At 27.4% G+C, this 19,543-nt stretch overlaps 2 protein-coding genes across 2 annotated transcripts; one reads left to right on the forward strand and one right to left on the reverse strand.

Annotated features, from left to right (window-relative positions):
* On the forward strand, window positions 1-3,010 carry LOC109813696 (ethylene-responsive transcription factor ERF114). Its single transcript, XM_020377937.3, has 2 exons — window positions 1-523; window positions 2,388-3,010. The coding sequence occupies exons 1-2, from the start codon at window positions 394-396 to the stop codon at window positions 2,678-2,680; spliced, it is 423 nt and encodes a 140-aa protein (XP_020233526.1). The 5' UTR covers window positions 1-393; the 3' UTR covers window positions 2,681-3,010.
* A 6,860-nt stretch (window positions 3,011-9,870) lies between these two features.
* On the reverse strand, window positions 9,871-18,328 carry LOC109813695 (sec14 cytosolic factor). Its single transcript, XM_020377936.3, has 6 exons — window positions 18,043-18,328; window positions 11,029-11,287; window positions 10,887-10,923; window positions 10,672-10,777; window positions 10,393-10,503; window positions 9,871-10,302 (listed from the first exon to the last, which is right to left on the reverse strand). The coding sequence occupies exons 1-6, from the start codon at window positions 18,184-18,186 to the stop codon at window positions 10,186-10,188; spliced, it is 774 nt and encodes a 257-aa protein (XP_020233525.1). The 5' UTR covers window positions 18,187-18,328; the 3' UTR covers window positions 9,871-10,185.
* Window positions 18,329-19,543: the final 1,215 nt, after the last annotated feature.

A 19,543-nucleotide genomic window follows, 5' to 3' on the forward strand; every position in this document is an offset into this window, starting at 1 on the left:
AAATAAAGAAAGAAAAGGAAGAAGAATACTGGAAAACTGAAGACTTTTTTGTTACCCTGCCTTTTCATCTACAAAATTCGTTGACAAATGCCAAACCCTAGCTTCTTCGCCACTTCTCATCTTAGCTCCAATATTTTTCCTTCCTTTCCCTAATCGCCTTTACGTTCGATCGACCTAAACACAATACTGCTATTTAGTTAGATACAATCACCTTGCGTTGTTTATACTCATTAGAATCATTATAGGAAGACGAAGTGAAGAGTTGTTTCACTAAATATAGGTTTGACGTGAGTTGGTAAAGTGGACCGAAGACATGGAAAGAGGGCACTTCCTTTGGAAGAAGAAACGGAAGAGAAACCGTTTCCCATTTATTCGAATCGGTCCCAGCAAGACATGTCGGCTGTGGTATCGGCACTTGTTCAAGTCCTTGGTGGAAATCCAGTGCATCAAGAACCACTAACAGTTTCTCAGTCCAGTGTTGTTGGGAATCAACATCAACAATCACAACCACCCCAACATCAAGGTATTTCCTCGTGCTATTACAAATTTATGCTACCTTCTTTCCTCATATATAGATTAATATATTTGACGGGTAATAAAAGGACCATGTAGAATATTAATTGGGAAGAAAAATGTTATCGATAAATTTTCTATAACACACTTGTTTTAAAACACTTATTTTCATAGATTAAAATTTATTAAAAATTACAAAATCAAGAAATAAAACTTAAATAACGTATGAGTTTCACTAAATTTTTTGTTTTTTTTAATAAATTTTGACTAATTAAAAAGAATCTATTCCAGAAAGTGTGTTGTTAATATTTCTCTAATTGAAAATTAGGCAATTTAGGGTTGATGACTTGATGCACAACCAACTGATCTCTTGATGTTGTATTCTTTTATATGATCTTTCCCATCGATCCTGGTCAAACCTGAGAATGATATTTCATGTTACATTAATTGTGTAGCTTGAGAAATCTTTAGGGTTTCTTAATTTGTTTCATACATGAATTTTGTTTGCTTACGTTAAAAAGTGTTGTTTGATCATTGTTTTCTCGATGTTGTTTTTCCCATGCACTTTTATAGTATTGGATACAAAAATGTATAGTTTTTGTTATTTTTTTTACACACCTCTCTTTATATATACCCTTCTTAATTATATCCAATAAAATGCAAATGATATATATGAATAAGAAAGAGAAAGGAAAATAAAGGAAATGAAATTAAATAATTGGATTATTTTATGTAAAGGAGACTCATGTAATGCAAGTGTAAAAGTGTTAAAATGAAAATTATTGGAGTTATTTTAAATTTCACAATGCTATTAATATAGACACCGCAGTTCTCTAAAATCATCTTTTACCCACACTTTTTCATTTTTGAGGAAAAAAATGATGAAAAATTGATCATCCCTTAACGTCTTCTTCTTTTTCTTTCTTCAAATTAAATTTGATACAACATATACACTTATTATGTGTTTGGTATATGCATACTGTAGGATAGTACAAGTATAAGTAGATGAGTCACAGTATTTTGTTCTACTTATACTTTGGTAGTCAATGCACAAATACAAAATTTATTGTGTTATATATGTAGTGTTTGACGTGTTTATGTGCTACAAAAAGTAAATGAAATATAATGTAATATATATATATATATATATATATATATATATATATTATTTTGTCACATAATAGCATAATATACAGTATATGTTACGTGTAATATATATTAATTCTTGCTAATAAAATACATAATATATTGTACATTAAAATAAAAGATTAGAGTGAATGAAGTTTGGACAGATGTTATTAGTGCGAACAAAACTATGCAACAATTACAAGTTTTAGAACGTAGCATTTGAAATTGTCGTCGCATGTAATTATCAACGTGGGAGGTAAAAGAGAGTAGGTAAGGGTAATTCATTTTTGTATAGTTGTGGTACAAGACAAAAGGTTGTTCCATGTTTTTGTGAGTAACAAAAATCAATAATTATTTTGTTACGCGATCCTTATTTTTGTAAAAAAAAAGCTTACCTTAGCATGAGACATGGCTAAACAATCTAATACACAAATTCTTAAAATCCCCCAAAACTGATGATATAAAAAAGGCTTACACAATCTAAACAAATTGAAATCAGTCCATCCTGGAGACAAGAGAAGCAGGTGCCTGAATTAGGCGTAGAGAAGCTGTAAAAAGATTATAATTATAAAAAAATATTATTAAGAAAATAGAATGTTTGAATTGACATCTCCTATTTTAGAGTCCTTTTTATATTCTTTATAAAATATGGAATGAGAATATAAATAATTAAGTGGTGAAAAAGAGAGATAGAATGATGGAAGTAAAAGGAAAGAGTTTGTATATGATGAAAATTGTTTGTGAAGGAAACCTAAGAAGACATTATAGAGGAGTGAGACAGCGACCATGGGGGAAGTGGGCCGCAGAAATTCGCGACCCAAATAAAGCAAGACGTGTTTGGCTGGGAACCTTTGACACCGTCGAGGCTGCCGCACATGCTTACGATGAAGCTGCTCTCAGATTCAAAGGATCCAAAGCTAAGCTTAATTTTCCAGAAAGGGTCTCAGTCTCAGGGGACTCTCCTTACCTCACTATGCAATCCCAATCCGCACCTTCTTCTTCCAATTCTTCTTCTTTCCATGCCAAACCCAAACGTTGAGCCAACCCTTATATATATCATGTTCATGTACGACAAACTCAAAGAAAAAGGAGGTTTGAACGCTGAGGCTGGAACATTTGGAAAGATACGGCGAAAAGCGCGTGAGAATCTAATAATGTTGCCTTCCACCAGTTAATAATCTGGTCATCATTTACCGCTATATTGTGATTGTCACCACACACGGATGATTTATGTAATTAAAGGGAATTGGCCCCTAACTTTTTAATTATTTATTTATTTATTTATTTATTTATTTTTATATCATATATTAATATTAAAAGAATTTTTATATTTTATAGTAAATTAATTCATGACAAGTGTCATTTTTCCTTTTTTATTTTATAATAAACTGTTTTATTCTCTTTTTATAATTTTATTGTAAATATAGATGAAAAAAAACTACACATTGATTATATAAGTAATTTTACATTGTTATCTGTAATGGTTTGATTATTATATTTAAAGGTTCAACTATTTTGCACCGATAATTAATTACCTGAAGTTCATATATATAATTTTTGAAAAACAGTAATAATATATACATACATGCAATAAATTTTTTCAACTACAAGTGAATTAAAGGTATATATGTATATATACAATAATTCAAAATCATAATATATAAGTCTAGGTTGTTAGTTAAACAACTTAACAAAATTTATATAAAAGTAATTTCCAGCTACGTTGTCATTCAATTGCATGGCTCTCCTTACTTGACTCCTCATGTTTATCCCTGTCCTGTCTCATGGAAATATGATCATTAATTGCAATCTCACCATCAAGAAAACATATAAAAGTAAGATAGAGTATAAAAGAATACAACAAAAAAATAAGTATAAACAAAAAATAAGTATAAAAGTAACACAACTATATTATTCACACCAATGTACTAAAACTCCCTAACATCTAAAATCTCTTTAGAAAATTTTATATTACATGATTATCAAATCTTAAAATATATTTATTTTTAAATCATTTATTATTATTATTTTCTAGAGAATTATATAATTCATTCTAATTTAATATACTTTATAAAAATAATTAGTAGAATGTTTTCCTAAAAGTTTAGGAACATAATACTAATTTTTATAATAAAAAATAAATTTATTTTCCTTTATATATATATATATATCAACAAATTATTAATGTAATTAATAATTTAGATATTGTATGAGAAAAATAATTGATAAGTATATATTTTTCAAAAGAATAAGCCCCCTTATATTTAATTTTGAAAGTTGTTGTTATTATTATTATTTTCGTAATCATCAACACTATGTTAACTGTTAACATGATTAATAAAAGTTTATTAAGATAACTAATATAGTATTAAAAAAAAGTATTATAATAAATTTAATGTTATTTTATTTATATTTTTAATTGATCAAAAAGTTTTTTTTGAAGCAACTTAAACGTATGTGTTTAAGTCGTTTGCTTTGTATTTTATTTTAAGTTAAAGACATTTTTTTTTATTTCAAGAGTAAGTTTATCTAGTTTTTTTTTTGATAAGCCAAGAATTTATTAATCCCAAGAAAATTGTGTACAAGAAGTGCAAGTCATAATTAAAAATAAGAAGACCCAAAAATAAGAAAAAACAAATTTAAGGGACACTTGCACAGGACAAGGGGTTCATCAACCATTCTGGAAAAGAAGAAGACATCATTCTAGCAGTCGTACACCACTCTCACGATCGCAACTGAGCCATGAACACGATCTCTTCCACCTTAAAGAGCTTGCCTTTGAAAATGTTCTCATTTCGAGCCTTCCATAACTGCCATATACCTGCAAACCAAACAAAGGACCAAACTCGCTTAATACCCTTACTGCCACTCACCAATTCCATATATTGATGACAAAAATCCCTAAGTTCGTTGATAAGCACTCCTAACACTCCCCACAAAGCGTATAATTTGACCCAAACAGCATAAGTCTTTGGACACAAAAGGAACAAATGTTTGTTGGACGAGTAAGTTTATCTAGTTAAATTTATTATTTTGTTTGATAACTTATGTTTTACGATAAATTTCAATGATTAAACAGTTAAATTTAAATTTTTTAATGCATAAATCAAGCCTGTAAATTTTTTAAAAATTTAAAAATCATTTGATACTTCGATTTATCAATTAAAATTGATAGATAATCATAAAATCATTTTATACGTTGATTTGAATTAATGAAATGAAGTATCAAATAGTTTTTAATTTTTTAAAAAATTTACCAACTTGATCTATGATATAAGAACTTTAAATTCAATAATTGAATATTAAAATTTGAAATAGAACTAAAACATGAGTTATTAAACGCAATAAATTTAAATAGACTTATTTCTAAAATAAACGAATTCTTCCTCTTTTATAAATCTCCAAAATATTTATACCAACTTCGCAAACAACCACAAATAATGAGTCAACTTTTCAAAAAGTAGTTTGTGTGAATCAAACCGTTGTTTGGTCAAAATGATTGAAGACGACTCATGTATGTTATCAGTCCCTCTTATAATTAACTAGTAGGAAAAAGGTACTTCGTGCCTATATTTTATTAAAAAAATAAAAAAAATAAAAAAATGAGAAATTATTCATAAAAAAGTAGTTATTAAAAATAAATAAAGGATAAAATAGTCCATATAAAAATAAAAATTAAAAATAATTATTAAAAGTGAAATCCCTTTATATATTATTAGTATAAATTCATTAGTTTCAAGATTTTAAATTTGATTAAAAATATTTTTTTTAATTTTTTAAAATAAAAAGGTATAATGGTCCAAAAAAGTGGAGACCAAGGTGGTTACGAAAAAGTGTATCCCTTTTATATATTAGTATAGATTTTATCATTTTATTTACAAATGATAATTTAATAAGTATGTTTTATTAGTATAAACGTTTTACCTTCTTAATTAATTAGAAATCAATTTTTATGTGATTAAATGCAAAGAAAAACTTTACAATATCATCGCATATATTTTTTCTCTATAAATAAATATTATAATAGTACAAAAAAAATTATGTGAATAATAATTTTAAATTTCTATAATAATTTTCTTTAAAGTCATACTAAATATGATTTTTATTAGTTGATAACATAAATATTTTTATATCCCATATATTTACTAAACTCTAATTATAAATAAAATCATATCAATTAAATATTAAAAAAAATACACGATTTCCATAGAGAAACGATTTCCATCAACTTGGCTATCAGTAGTTTAGTCAAATGAATTTGTCAGAGAACATTTGTAATGTATGTGAAGACTTTGATAGCAATTTCAATATTTAATTTTATACATATCGATCTCTTACTGAGAATTCCTCAAAGAGATAAGACCGTGCATGTATGATGTATCCTCCTTTTGTTGACTGTGGAATGAGTCTTCCTTCCTTTCAGAAGAGCTTTTCTTTGTTCTGGAAACATACACCATTTTATTCCACATAGCTATTATCCAGATTCAAATTATGAAGTAACTGATATGTATAGCGGCTAGACTGATTTTAACTCAATAAGAAGTTTTTATGATGTGAATTTATGAATAAGTTTTACTATCGAATAGTTGATAATTTAGGCATCGTTCATGATGGTCGTAAGTTTTCAGATTTTAAATTTAAAACTGAAAATAAAATTTGTTTGGATAAAAGAAGTAATTTTATACCATTATCTGATAAGATATTGGTTTTTATAATAAATAAATAAAAAGTATAATGATATATGTAATTAATTAAGAAGTGCAACACAAGGCAATATAATCCCAACAAAACTTATTTATTTGAATGATTTGTGAGTACTTTAGCAACAACTTAGTCGTGAATATATAATTAATGTGCATTTCAAACAGGGTTTTGCCAAACTCTACATGTTATACATTCTGATTTTGATTACTTTCTCCCTTTGGCTGCCGAAACTTTCGAAATTGGATACCAAATGAAGTGAACATAATATGTATTTGGAAAACAATAATAAGATTGAGGAATCCTCTTACTTGCAGCATGTAAGTTACGGTAGACCAAGTCAGTGGTCTAGGTGAAACAAGTTGAGGTCTTAAGTTGAACTGAATTTGGAATCACCTTATTCATTCAAATCAAGGATGTTATATGTTCCTCTAATGTCAAACTTTGCGGCCACCAACCCTATATCTACAACTGCACAATTCATACCAATTTTCAACTTCCTCCATTAATCATCATCGTTGACAACTTTTTCTGTTTTTCATAAATATCATAATTGATTGATTTATAATTTTCTATTAATTCCTTCAGCAACTAAAATTTATTTAATTAATGAGTCGAGATAGCTAAAAAAATGTTTTTTCATGTATATGATGGATGATTATTATGTCTCATATGATTGACATGTGGCATATAAAGAGATCAATGAGTAAATAATTAAAAATTAAATTATAAATAAGTTTAATGAACATATTTTTTTAGTATAATTGTTATTTGATATGAGGAATAATTTTAAAGAGTTATAAATACCCACTAATTTGAAACAAGGCCTTCTCTAATAGACAAATATTCTTTTAAACCCTAACCATCATAAAGAATAGAAGGAAGAGTTAATGAAAGGGATTGAAATCTTTATTTCTCTCTTCACTTAGGAAGATCAAATTGTAGTAACTTAAAATAAGATTCTCTTTGATAGAAAAATATTCTCTCAAATCTTAGTCATCATGTAAGATAGAGAATAGAAGAAAGAGTTAAAAAGAGTGAAACCTTTATTGCTCACGAAGATCAAATTATTCTAAGGTTCAAGATATTTTTGTTATAGAGAAAATGTATTATTTCTTTATTATGTGAGAATAATAAATTTCAAAAATCCTTTTAGTTCTCTACCATTATTAGTCTTAGAAAACTATGGATTTATATGTGGTATCAAAATATATATTGCAAAATTATATGATTCGTAATGAATGATAATTTTTATTCTAATTATATATAAATCCTAATTATGAAATTTAGGGATTTTGTTTTTTCTTTCCCTGAAAGTATGCACATGATAATGAACTTTCAAAATTTGAAAATTTTCAAAATGGCTTTAGAATCAGATTTTAGAAAATTGCATATTCATGCATTAATGGATTAGATGGTATATGCATCGCGGTTTTTAATTAATGATGCTTTTATTTATTTATTTTGGAATCCGTTAATGTATTGTAAAAAAGTTGTAATTCAAGCGTGAATGGATTAATGGATCACCCATATCGTGCATCATGAATTTTAAATAATAGATTTTGCTTTGGATCAAAGTTTGTATAAATCCCTGTACGTTAATTTTCTATAAAAGTCTTAATTTCGGAATTAGAAAATGGGAAAATACTTGGTATATTTTATGGGAAAAGTTTTATATAATCTTGTGTTTGTTGAACGTGATTGAAAATAAATAATTTGATTTTTTTGGTATAATAAGAATTATGAATGACGGTACTGTGAATTTGAATGGCTGGTAGTTGTAAATATGTGTATGATGATTTGGAATTAACTGTAACATAAATTTGTAGTGATTAAAGTAGTTAAATTTCTAAAGTTTATTTAGTTTTAAACTAAAGATGATTTAATTCAATTATTACATATAAAATAATGGTAAAATAAAAAAAAGGAAGGTACACCTTAAATTTCCACTTTTTTGAAATTTAGTTACTAGAAATGCTAAAATTTAATTAGTTTTGAAATTTAATTTTTTATAAATGTTTTTTTTTGTAAAGATATATAAAGAAGATTACAAAGATAATTTTTTTTTCAAAATTTAATTTTCAAAATGTATTAACTACATTTTGAAAACTAAATTTCAGAATATTTATTAATTCCTAAAAATAACCTCTAGAAATTGATTTCTCAGTACTTTGGAAAAAAAATACAAAAATACAAAAAAAAATATAAGTAAAAAAGAGTTTGGGAAAGTAACTATTTATTTTCATTGAGAGTTAAGTTACAAATTAAGAAGAAGAAAAAACTACTTATATCAAACTTTTGTACATGACATGACATCAATGTTCATAGTTTAACTGGCAAGAACATTGCTGTAAAAAAATAAAATAAAAAAAAAGTGGCAAGAAGATTAATAAAAATGTTATAAAAATGTGTTTGATTGGTTATAAATGTTATACAAATATTTATATATGTTACTCAATTAATATTTTACTATATTAAATAAACAAATAAAAGTAATATTACCATAATAAAACATTTTATTTAACTCAAAAATGTTAAATTTTTACCAATACTCCATAAAAATGATTTCATTGGAAACATAGGTAAAAAGCGTTTATAGAAAATAATTTTTATTATGAATATTTTTTTATTCAAAATTAATGAACCAAACATGAAAAATTAACTTTGTAAATTTCTGATTTCTAAAAAAGTAAAAATATATATTTCATATACCAAACACTCGGTTAAGATATTGGGTGAGTTTGGGTTAGTTTTATGAATCAAATTGAGTAATAAAAAAGTTTTAAAGAGTTTTATAACATTTTAACACAAATTAATCAAAATATAATATGAATTATAGATTGAGAATCTTAAAAAAAAATTATATATACATACAGACATATAACATATACATATATATATATATATATATATATATATATATATATATATAATTAATATATAATATCAGGTATACATAGTGTTTTCAACTAGTCTACCTTACTCCCATGAGTTTCATCGCAATGCCATGGGATGTAACGACAAATAGATGCGTCAATAAAATCTATAATCCTATATATACTTTATCATAGAAATGTATTATATCTAAGAAGCATGGATGACGCAAAGTAGATTCTTAATTTATAGAGCTGAATTTTTCGTTTTGAGGGTTTTGAGTTAGTTTTTCTAATGACTCAGGAAATTAGGGGAAAGCTAATAATGATCAGAAGAATACTATGGCAATCTAATTCATGTGTCTCCAATGCAGCCTTTTATACTGATAAGTTACATGAGAAAACCATCTAATTAACAACTTGATTAACCACCTGCAGTAACTAACTAACTGACTGGTTCCTCATTCTGCTTCTCATCACGTAATAGTTTTTAAAAAGAAGAACTTTTGTTCTAAGATATGATTGGCAATTTAATAATGAAATTTGTGGTAAAGAACGACTAGGCTGGTGTGAAATAAGAGCATTCATCAAATTTCACCATTTAATGTTGTAAACCACAAGCAGTACCAATTTGAATCTTCTGAGACAACCCTCATCATCTTAGAATTATTCCAATTTTCTATTATTAAATATTGATATATTTTTTTGTGTACAATGATGGTACTTAAAATCTCACTATTAAGCCCATCATAGTGGGTTTATTGAATATTGATACAATGATACAAGTGTAAAATATTTGGATAAAAAGAAAATGACATACAAACATAAATATTAAACAACAATGAATGGCCTTTCCTTGTATTTGTGTTACTTAAGAGTATGTTTATATATAAGATTGGAAGTGTTTTTTAAAATTTCTCAAAAAAAATTTCTAAAAACACTTCCAAGATACCTTTAAACATACTCTTAATTAGCTATCTTGAATCGGGACTAATGACAGTTGGCCACCGTATATCTCTGGGAGCTGACTGTGGTCTATTTCTTCTAGCAGGGTTGATTTCACTTTATTTTTCTCCACAAATACTATCTACAAACCAAATCCAACTTTCTAAATATTTTTCTCCAATATCACGAACACATACTGATATATCAATACAAACTAAATCTGAGACATTACCTTCTTCTTGGTTTTGTTGTCAATGAACGGGTAAACAATTTGCCACACTTTCATAAAAATGTATGGTGCATTGACAATAAACAACTTCCCCAATCTTTCGGGGTAGTAATCCTGCATCCAAATATTACAACCATAAGAACGTATGAAGTTTAATTGCAACTTCACAAACAAGAAAAAGAATTGTCAAGTCTTGGTCATATTCTTAACTAACATACCATGCAATATGTTCTACCTTCTACCATAACAAAACACTGACACAAACAAGAAATGGTGGCATACCTGCAAAATGCTTAGAGCACTAACGTATCCACGCACGTCACTGTTAGAGTATCCCCAACCTTTAAGTTCTGCTATACCAACAAACTTTTCTTGCCCAGGTGGCATACTGATACACCAAATGCTGTGTTAATTACTATGACCATCCATAATATGCAAAGCTTCCAATCGAATTCATAGTTCTGAAAGCATTATTTAAAATAGAAATGGGACTATACCTAGCACATAATTTATCAAGAACATAGACTACAAACCCTGCATTATAGAGAAGTTGTATATTTGTCATTGAGAAACAAACTTGTTTGAGTATAACAGAAATGAAATGGCAAAATTAAGCGCATTAATTGGAAATAAACATACGTTTGAATTCATCTAGACCATCTTTGTTCTGAAAGTGTTTTCTACCGAAGACAATGAATATAGGTCGACCTGTCTTGTCGTGTCCTTGCACGAATACCTTGTCCTGTGCAAGTTCGTTAGGAATGTCTGAGATAGATATAGAACCGTTTGGAACAAAAGAATGTCTCCATTTCAAGTACTTCAGGAACATTGCTGAAGCCTTCTCCACATCTAACTCACGAGCACGCAGGAATCTTCTAAGCGTCAAATCATCCTCATCCTGCACCCAAGGAATCAAACGAGTGATTTTGTGAAAAAACTTGTCGACCGTTATTATCATCTTGTGTCGTGAGAGTGAGAGTCATCTTCACCGTGGAACCAAGATATTGAGTGTTGGTGAAAAATAATTAAAATATAACAAACTACAATAATTTAAAATAATAAAAAAAATTAAACTTGTTTGATAGAAAATATCAGCACACGTATATTTTGAAAAAAATTGCTATCTTATTTTATTTTTATTATAAAAATATCATATTTCTTTATTTTATTATTATTTTAAAAAAATTATATAGCGAGATGAAGGATAATAATAGTGGTCATAGATAATATATTCGACTATTATTGTCATTATTATCATCACCACATGGTATGATTATGATGGCAACAAGGTGGTGACATAGGGGATATTTTTTAATTATTGTGTTTTTAACACTAATTGTATGTTGTGGTGTTGAGAGGCTCTAGGAGTTAAGAAATTCCTGAGAAGTCTTTAGGTGTTTTAGAGAGTTTTTCAAGATAGAGGTCCAATTTGACATTGAGGGGGAGATTATATAAAGTTTCTTTTAAAAACTGAGTCTCATAAACTCATTCATAGAGAACTTAGAGAGATAAGTTGAGAGATAGAGGGAGACTCTAGTTCCTAAACCTTTCTTCTTTTCATAGCTTCTTGGGAATCTTAGAACTGTGATTTGAGGCATTTGGCTGAGAATCGGGCAGTGGTAGTGATCTTGTATGGAGCTTCAGTGTTAGCTCAAAATCGTCCTCGTTCTTCCTCTCCTTCCTCTCTTTATTCAGAGATGAGGTAGGGGAAATTAGACTTGATCCTTGTTGAATGGTTGGGTTGTTGGTGCCTAGGATTCTTTAATTTTATGGTCGTATTGATGAATTTGAGGTGGAATATGATGCATGTTAAGTTTTGGTATTTGGAGTTCATGAAGGTGAATTTTGGTGATTTGAGTCTAATTGTTGTTGCATGTTGCCATTTTGATGTAGAATGAATTGCAGATGATGTTTATGTATGATATATTGCATTGTATGTTTGGGATTTCATGGTTTTTAGGTAGTTTGAGCCAAATTCATGGCCTACTAAAGTGCATAATTTACATCATGTTGGACGTACCTTCATGGCATCGAACATGGCTCATGTTAAAGGCTTTCTGCCTCTCCTACATTGGGTACAAGATTGGTAGTGTCAAGTGTGATAGGGGAAGGTTTCTAACTTGGTCACGTCAGACATGGTTTGAATGACATCGGACATGAGATGGGAGAATTGGCTCTATCTAGATTGGTGTTGGACGTCAAAGGAGTGGCATCAAACATGAGAAGAGAGAACTCACTCTATTTGCATTGGCGTTGGGGTCGGCCATGGGACTTTAACACGCCAAGTGCGAGAACTTAGGGGTCTTTACCTAATCCACGTCGGGTGCAATTTGAATGATGTCAAGCGTGGGCAAGGCAGAGGGCTTTGGTGTCGAGTGTGGGTTACTTTGAAAATTCTTGTTATTTGTATGATTAAATGGTGAACATGAATAGGTTAGGTGAATCTATTGCATGTTGTATGATGATGGATGTTATTAGTTCTATAGATATTGATATGGGATAATATGTATAGATGTTATACCAATCGATTATTGAGGTGCAATTATGTCGTAAATGAATTAGTGTTGTGAGATCTATATTCATTGACTTGGGGTAATACATATAGGTGAATATTATTGAGGTGTGATGCTGAGAATAATTCAAGCATTTAGGCTTGATTTGTTGATCTTTTGAAGTGTTGATGCTGAGAGTGCTACAAATATTTAGGCATGTTGATTGACTTAAGACTAGAAGAGAAGTTGTTTTTTGAAAGTTGAATATCCTATTGTGTGGATATTGGTGTGATGCTCTACGAATCCATTTGTTGAAAACCCTCATTGAGTAGGCATTATCTCTTGGAGTAGATTGTTGAATCTCTTCTAGATCCTTAGTTGGGAGTAAGGTATGAACGAGGGTTACAATCCTTTACTGATTATTGTAGAGGTGTGTGGTATCACGAGGATAGTTAGTTAGTTTGTAATTCATAGGGGACTTGGTTAATGCTTGTTAATATCGTGGTAAGCTCATACCCAAGCTATATTATACCTAATGGTGGTATCGAACTTTTCTAGTTTAATTAATGAAGCCCAAGAAATCATGTGCAGTGATAGGTATCTCAACTAGTTGTTGATCTAGTAGGCGTGAAAGGCATGAAAAAAATTGGTTGGTTCGGTAGAATTAATCCATTTAGACTGCTCGTTTTGGTGTAAGAGATCTTCGTAAGTGAATGTGTGACAATGCATTAGTTGAGGTGTATGCATATGATGCAGTGTTACTTGGTGTTGTTCATATGATTTGGTGATTACATGGTTGCATGGCATGGTTGTGGTGTAAGTTTGATTTGCTTGAATTATGTGTTTTTCATACTTATTGATGCCATGTGTTGTATGATGTAAGTCATAAGGTGCATGTTGGATGGTTTACATGTTGTTGTTGGTAATATATTTGTGTTACATCTATACTTGTTATATGTTGCTACTTTTGAAAATCCAGCGTATCCTTACATGTTTTCTTACTGGTAAGACTGTGATGATTATATTTTCATGAGAATAGGATAGGGTTAGCTAGAAGCAAGGCATAATTTTGTATGGCTATACTAGTGATGGCAAAGCTAATTTGTTGATACTACTCAGCTACTTTTAGTAGAGTTGTTTGACTAACAACTTAGGATTAGTATTTAGTATTGAATTATTGTACATAGTTTATATAATTGTGTAGTTATTCTATATCTTTAGTTGTTGTTTTAAATTTTACAGGTATACATTATTGTACATATATTCAGGTATTGCTTATATATGAATCCAAGGTAGTTAGATGTTATTTTATTTCACTTCAAGTAAGAATTGTTAAGTGTAGGAACTATAACTAGTGGTTAGAATATCAATAACAATAGTTATCATCATAGTAGTAATAATAATAGTGGTGATAATAATAATGATAGTGATGGAGATAATTGCTCAATAATGGTGATAGATAATATATTTATTTTTTAATTTAAAAGATAATTTTGACGTGTCAAATCTTATCTTAATATATTAAAGTAAAGGAATGCTAGTAATACACTCTTTAATGTACTATCCTTCATACAATTTCTTTCATTTGTTACAATTTATTGAAAATCACAAAATCAAAAGAGATGGTCATTAAATAAGATTAGACTCGCCAACTTTTGTGTTTTTGAATAAATTTCAAACAAATAAAAAAAATATGTTCAAAAAAGTGTGTTAGAAAGTGTGTTTTTAACATTCCTCATAAAAATAAAATAGTGTAAAAAAATATTTCTACATGTAGTAAAGGAAATTTAATCATTAAACTATATTTTAAAAACATGATTTCAAATACAAAATAAGAGGTAAAAATTAAAGTAACTTAGCAATTAACTAATTAATAGAACTAAAAAAATAAATAAATTAATGCACTAACATAATTTGTATTAAATATTCTTTTATTTTCAATAAATTATTAATAGTTAATATTACGTATTAGGTAAGTTAAATAAACGATATTAATGAGAATTTAATGAGCACTAGTATTTTTTATGTATATTTTCTACATATATTTGGTATATAACAAATAGTTTATATGACTATTTTTGCTTCCAAAATAGAATTACATATGTTGTTTTTAATTATTTTATTTTATTTTTTAATATATGTAAATTTAAAATAGTTTGGAGCAATTTTTAATTATCAAAGTAAGAGTAATTTGATCATAAAACTATTTTGACAGTTAAGGATATTATATTTGAAAAATATTAATTTTTAATATAAAATAGGGATAAAAATCACAGCAACTTAGTAATTACTAATTAGTAGAATTTTGTTTTTAAGAAGCAAAAGTGTGATTATTGATTAGCCATGGATAATTTATAAGTATGGGTGAATTTCAAAGATATTATTATAAAATATATTTTAAATAAATTATTATCATAAATTTTATATTAATTCTTAAAAATTTATTTATATTACAATAAACGTTTAGGTATGTTTTTAGTTCTTGTAAATAAGTGAATTTTGATTTTGATTCCTGTAAAAGAAAATTTGTTTTTCATTCTTTTAAAATTTGTAAATAATGTTTTTGATTTATGTTAAATACGGTAAATTTTGATTTTGGTTTCTGTAATTTGTTTTTTCATTCCTCTCAAATTTAAATTCATTAATTTTATATCTTAAAGACTATTTTAAAGTATATATATATATATATATATAACACTTATTTTAAAGATTTATAAATAAAAAAAAAATTAAGTGTCACATGCAAATAAAGTATTATAGACAATTGTGAATATCACTTGAAATCGTCATATAATCTTCTAATTAACACATAAGTAGTTAAAAATAATCACCTAATAGTAGGGACTAAAACAAATAATTTTAAATTTTAGAGGGATAAAAAATAAATAATTTTTTTGCATGCATCATAATGAAAACTTACTTATTTGTAGGAACTAAAAAACATATTTGAGCTTATAATAAATAAGTAATGTTCAATTTTTATAAAATCAAAAATGTTTATTTTTACTTTTGTATTGGTGTTATATTATTGCTAGAGGAATAAAAAAGTAATTTATGACTCTGTGTATTTTTTAATTTAAAAAATAAAAACAAAATCAATGATAAAAAATAACTAAAACTAAATATATGTGAGTGGTTAATAATCAATGTGAAGAGATTTGAGTAATTATTTAGAGGGTGTGAGAAGTTTGAAAAATAAATTTATGAAAAAATAGAAGAAAAAAAACTAAATAAAAAATACAGAAAAAAGTATTTTAGAAGTCAAGGGACAAAATAATTAACAAAATGTGTATATCAAATAGGCTATCACCTTTATTAATAGTATAAATAAAATAGGCTCTTAAACAAACTTATAAATTAGGCTAAACTATTATACAAGTCAAGTTTAATTATAAAAATAGCCGATGACAAATAAAGAAGCTAGACTCTAGTCATATATTTTCGATCAAAATTAGTTTTAGGCTTAATAAATTCTAGCTTGATCAAGTCTATTTCTAAAGTATCATTAATAGTATATTTGAGAATAATTATTTCTATAACACTATATTTTTAGTAGTTATTATGAATTTTATTGAATTAGTATTGTGTTGATTTATTGCTAAATTGTTGAGAAACTCATGAATTAGAGAATTTTTTATAAATTTTTAGTTGTTTAGGAGTGCCTCATAAGTTCATTTTCTTTATAAAAAAAATTAGAGAAAAGTTAACGAGAAGGATTCTAGTTTTCAAACTTATTCTTTTGTTTCCTAGCCTTATCGAGAGTTTGAAAATTCTAGTTGAGTAGCGATTGGGTGATTCAAAACTCAAAAAAGTTGAGAATCTAGGCTTTTAATATATTGTGCGGAGTTGCTAAAAGAGAGCTTGGAACTCATCTTCTTCTTTCTAACTCATTTCTCTTCGATTTAAAGGTAAGAGAAGTCATAACATAATTCCTTGTCAATCTTTGAGTTGCAGTGTATGATATAGTTGTTGAATGATTTTGTTTGTGTTGATAAATTGCATGAATTTGAAATTGGTTGTTAGGTTTTCCGGTTTTATGGTCATCATGTAGTTACAAAATATTTAATGCAAAAAGAGTATGTACAACAACCTTTCTTTTTAATAATTAATGTGCAAAAGTCTTGTCACACATCATCATTAAAAAAATGAAGTGTCTCATGGCAGGTTCAAATAATATTTCTTAAATATAAATGATGTAGATCATAAAAGACGTCATTATTTAGATATCTAGCAAAGATATTGAAAGGAATGGAATGGAGGGACTCGTTCTACTATTTAGCACGATAAAATTATAAGTTTTTTGTCATTTTATTGACTTTTACAACTTTCCGTGTTAACAAAGAAAAAGAAAACTTTACTTGTCAAAAAATAAAAAAATAAAAATAAAACCTTTCAAATGAGGAAAAAATATATTTCACATATTTTATCAATAAAATTCTAAACAATTTTACAAGTTTTTTTTTTTTTTTTTTTTTGAATTCGCTTTCGTTAACTACGTTCAATTTTAAAGTCATTCAACTTTCCCCTGTTTTGAACGTCAAAGCATATAAACATAGCCTTCATGAAAAGAGGTGCATGTGCAGTACAATAGTTACATTTCCCAGTGATCTTACTGGTTACTAGTGATACTAGTTTCGTTAAATTTAAATTTTAAAATAATATCAAAGTCTATTTTAATTATTCTCTTATTGAATTAAGTCAACCAGTTTTATGTCATAACCTATCAACTTATCATTAATTTATCCTCAATATAAAATATTGTTTGAAATTCTAGTAATATAATTAAAGTCACGTGTTTATAAATGGGAGATAAGACACAAACCCAAGTTTTAAAACCTTGACTTGGGTTCTTATACGCACAAACAATCTTATTATTGTAAGTTTGGGTGTAAAGATTATGGAAGAAATGAAAGAAGAAGAAAAAAAATGATATGTTTTTATTTTAAATTTAACACACCGCAGAATAATGCCCTTAAAAATGCATATAAATTAATAAAGAATTGATATAATAATTTATGATTTTCTTAATTATAGCCTCGTATTTAACCAAAGTTGAAATGAAGAATGAATGAATATAGGTTAAATGGCAAAGGTGGAGCAACAAAGAAGTTGAAGTATAAGAAAGTGTTAGTTGCGGGTGAAGAAGAGGAGGGTGTGTTACCTTAGAAGAGGGATGTAGAGGTTGAAGAATGGGTCTGAGGAGAGAAATTTTGGTGAGTTCGGTGGGAGTGACGTGTTGTTCTGTAACGGTGGTGTTGGTGTCCACAACCACAAGTTGCATAGCCATTGTTGATGTATGATCCATGATCTATGACTATGGTTGATGCAATATATATATATAGGAGTATCTAAACTCTTAACCATTAACCAAAGGTAGTTAGTAGGATCTCAGTTGAGTTTTGAGTTTTGAGTTTTGAGTTTTGAGTTTTGAGTTTTGTTGCCTGCGCCCACCCTCTCTAGACATTGATTTCCAACACCTATATATTTGGCGTTTATTTAATTTTCCACAATAATTCACCACTTCACGACAAATGCCAAACCACCTCCCTGTGCCTCTTGTTATGCTTATGTTTTCCCACATCAACATTTATTAAGGACTTTTTTGTCATTATTCATGCATCGATTGCCCCAATTACTTTTCACTATTAAATATATTAACTTTAATCAAATCTTTTATCTAATTAATCTCTATTCTATTCTTTTTTTATCAGATCATTAATAAAAAAAGATAAACATCTATCCCATTTTAAAGGGGACAAAATATTTTATTTAGTTTTATTTTTTCTTTATTTCTCCTTAAATTTACTTTTAAATTTTCTCACACTCTTCTATAAATAATTACTCAAACCCGTTCAGATTCTCTAATTATTACTCGCACATATTTAATTTCATAGATTTTTATTATTTATTTTATTTCTATTTAAAAAAAATATATATGTTGAGACATGAAATGTCTTCTTCACGATAGTATTTACAATAATTTCGGAATGAATTTTACTAAATTTTCTTTCTTTCTTTCTTTCTTTATCTTCGATTTTTTTTCCTTCGATCCATGTGTCAAAAGATGTAGCGTGTAGAAAAAGAAATGAGAGTAACTTGAGTCAAACATAAGACAAGTCTATAAAAGATCTATAATAGTTCTCAAAATTTGTGGCCTTTATTTTATTAGATAATCAATTTGGTAAATTTTAATATAAAAGAACCTCGCACGTATAATTAATTTTAACTATGGGATATATTATTAAAATAAATAAATAATTATTCTCTCAAGTATTTTATATAAGAAGCAAATGTGTATTTATTGTTATAATTATAAGAAACAAAACCTACTCCCTCTGGACTTGTGTATATATAAAAAGGTACCTAAAATTTTTGGATTTAAATATAAATAAACTTTAGCTAATTTAACTTTATTTAATATTATTATTTAAAAAATTATCATTAAATTAAATGTAATTTTTATTTCAAATAAATATTATTAAGGATAGTTTAGAAAGTAAAGTTTAATTTTTACATGAAATCAATAAAATTATATGAATTTGACTAATTTCTTTAATATATATGCATTTAAATATTTTTGTTTGTTTATGAGTGTCGAGAGAGAGAGAGTTTTAAAATATAGTAGCATTAGTTACTATTTTTTTATATCCTCAATATAATAA

The sequence above is a fragment of the Cajanus cajan genome, chromosome 2, assembly GCF_000230855.2.
Source record: "Cajanus cajan strain Asha chromosome 2, NIPB_CcT2T_4, whole genome shotgun sequence".
In the NCBI taxonomy this organism is placed as follows: Eukaryota; Viridiplantae; Streptophyta; class Magnoliopsida; order Fabales; family Fabaceae; genus Cajanus; species Cajanus cajan.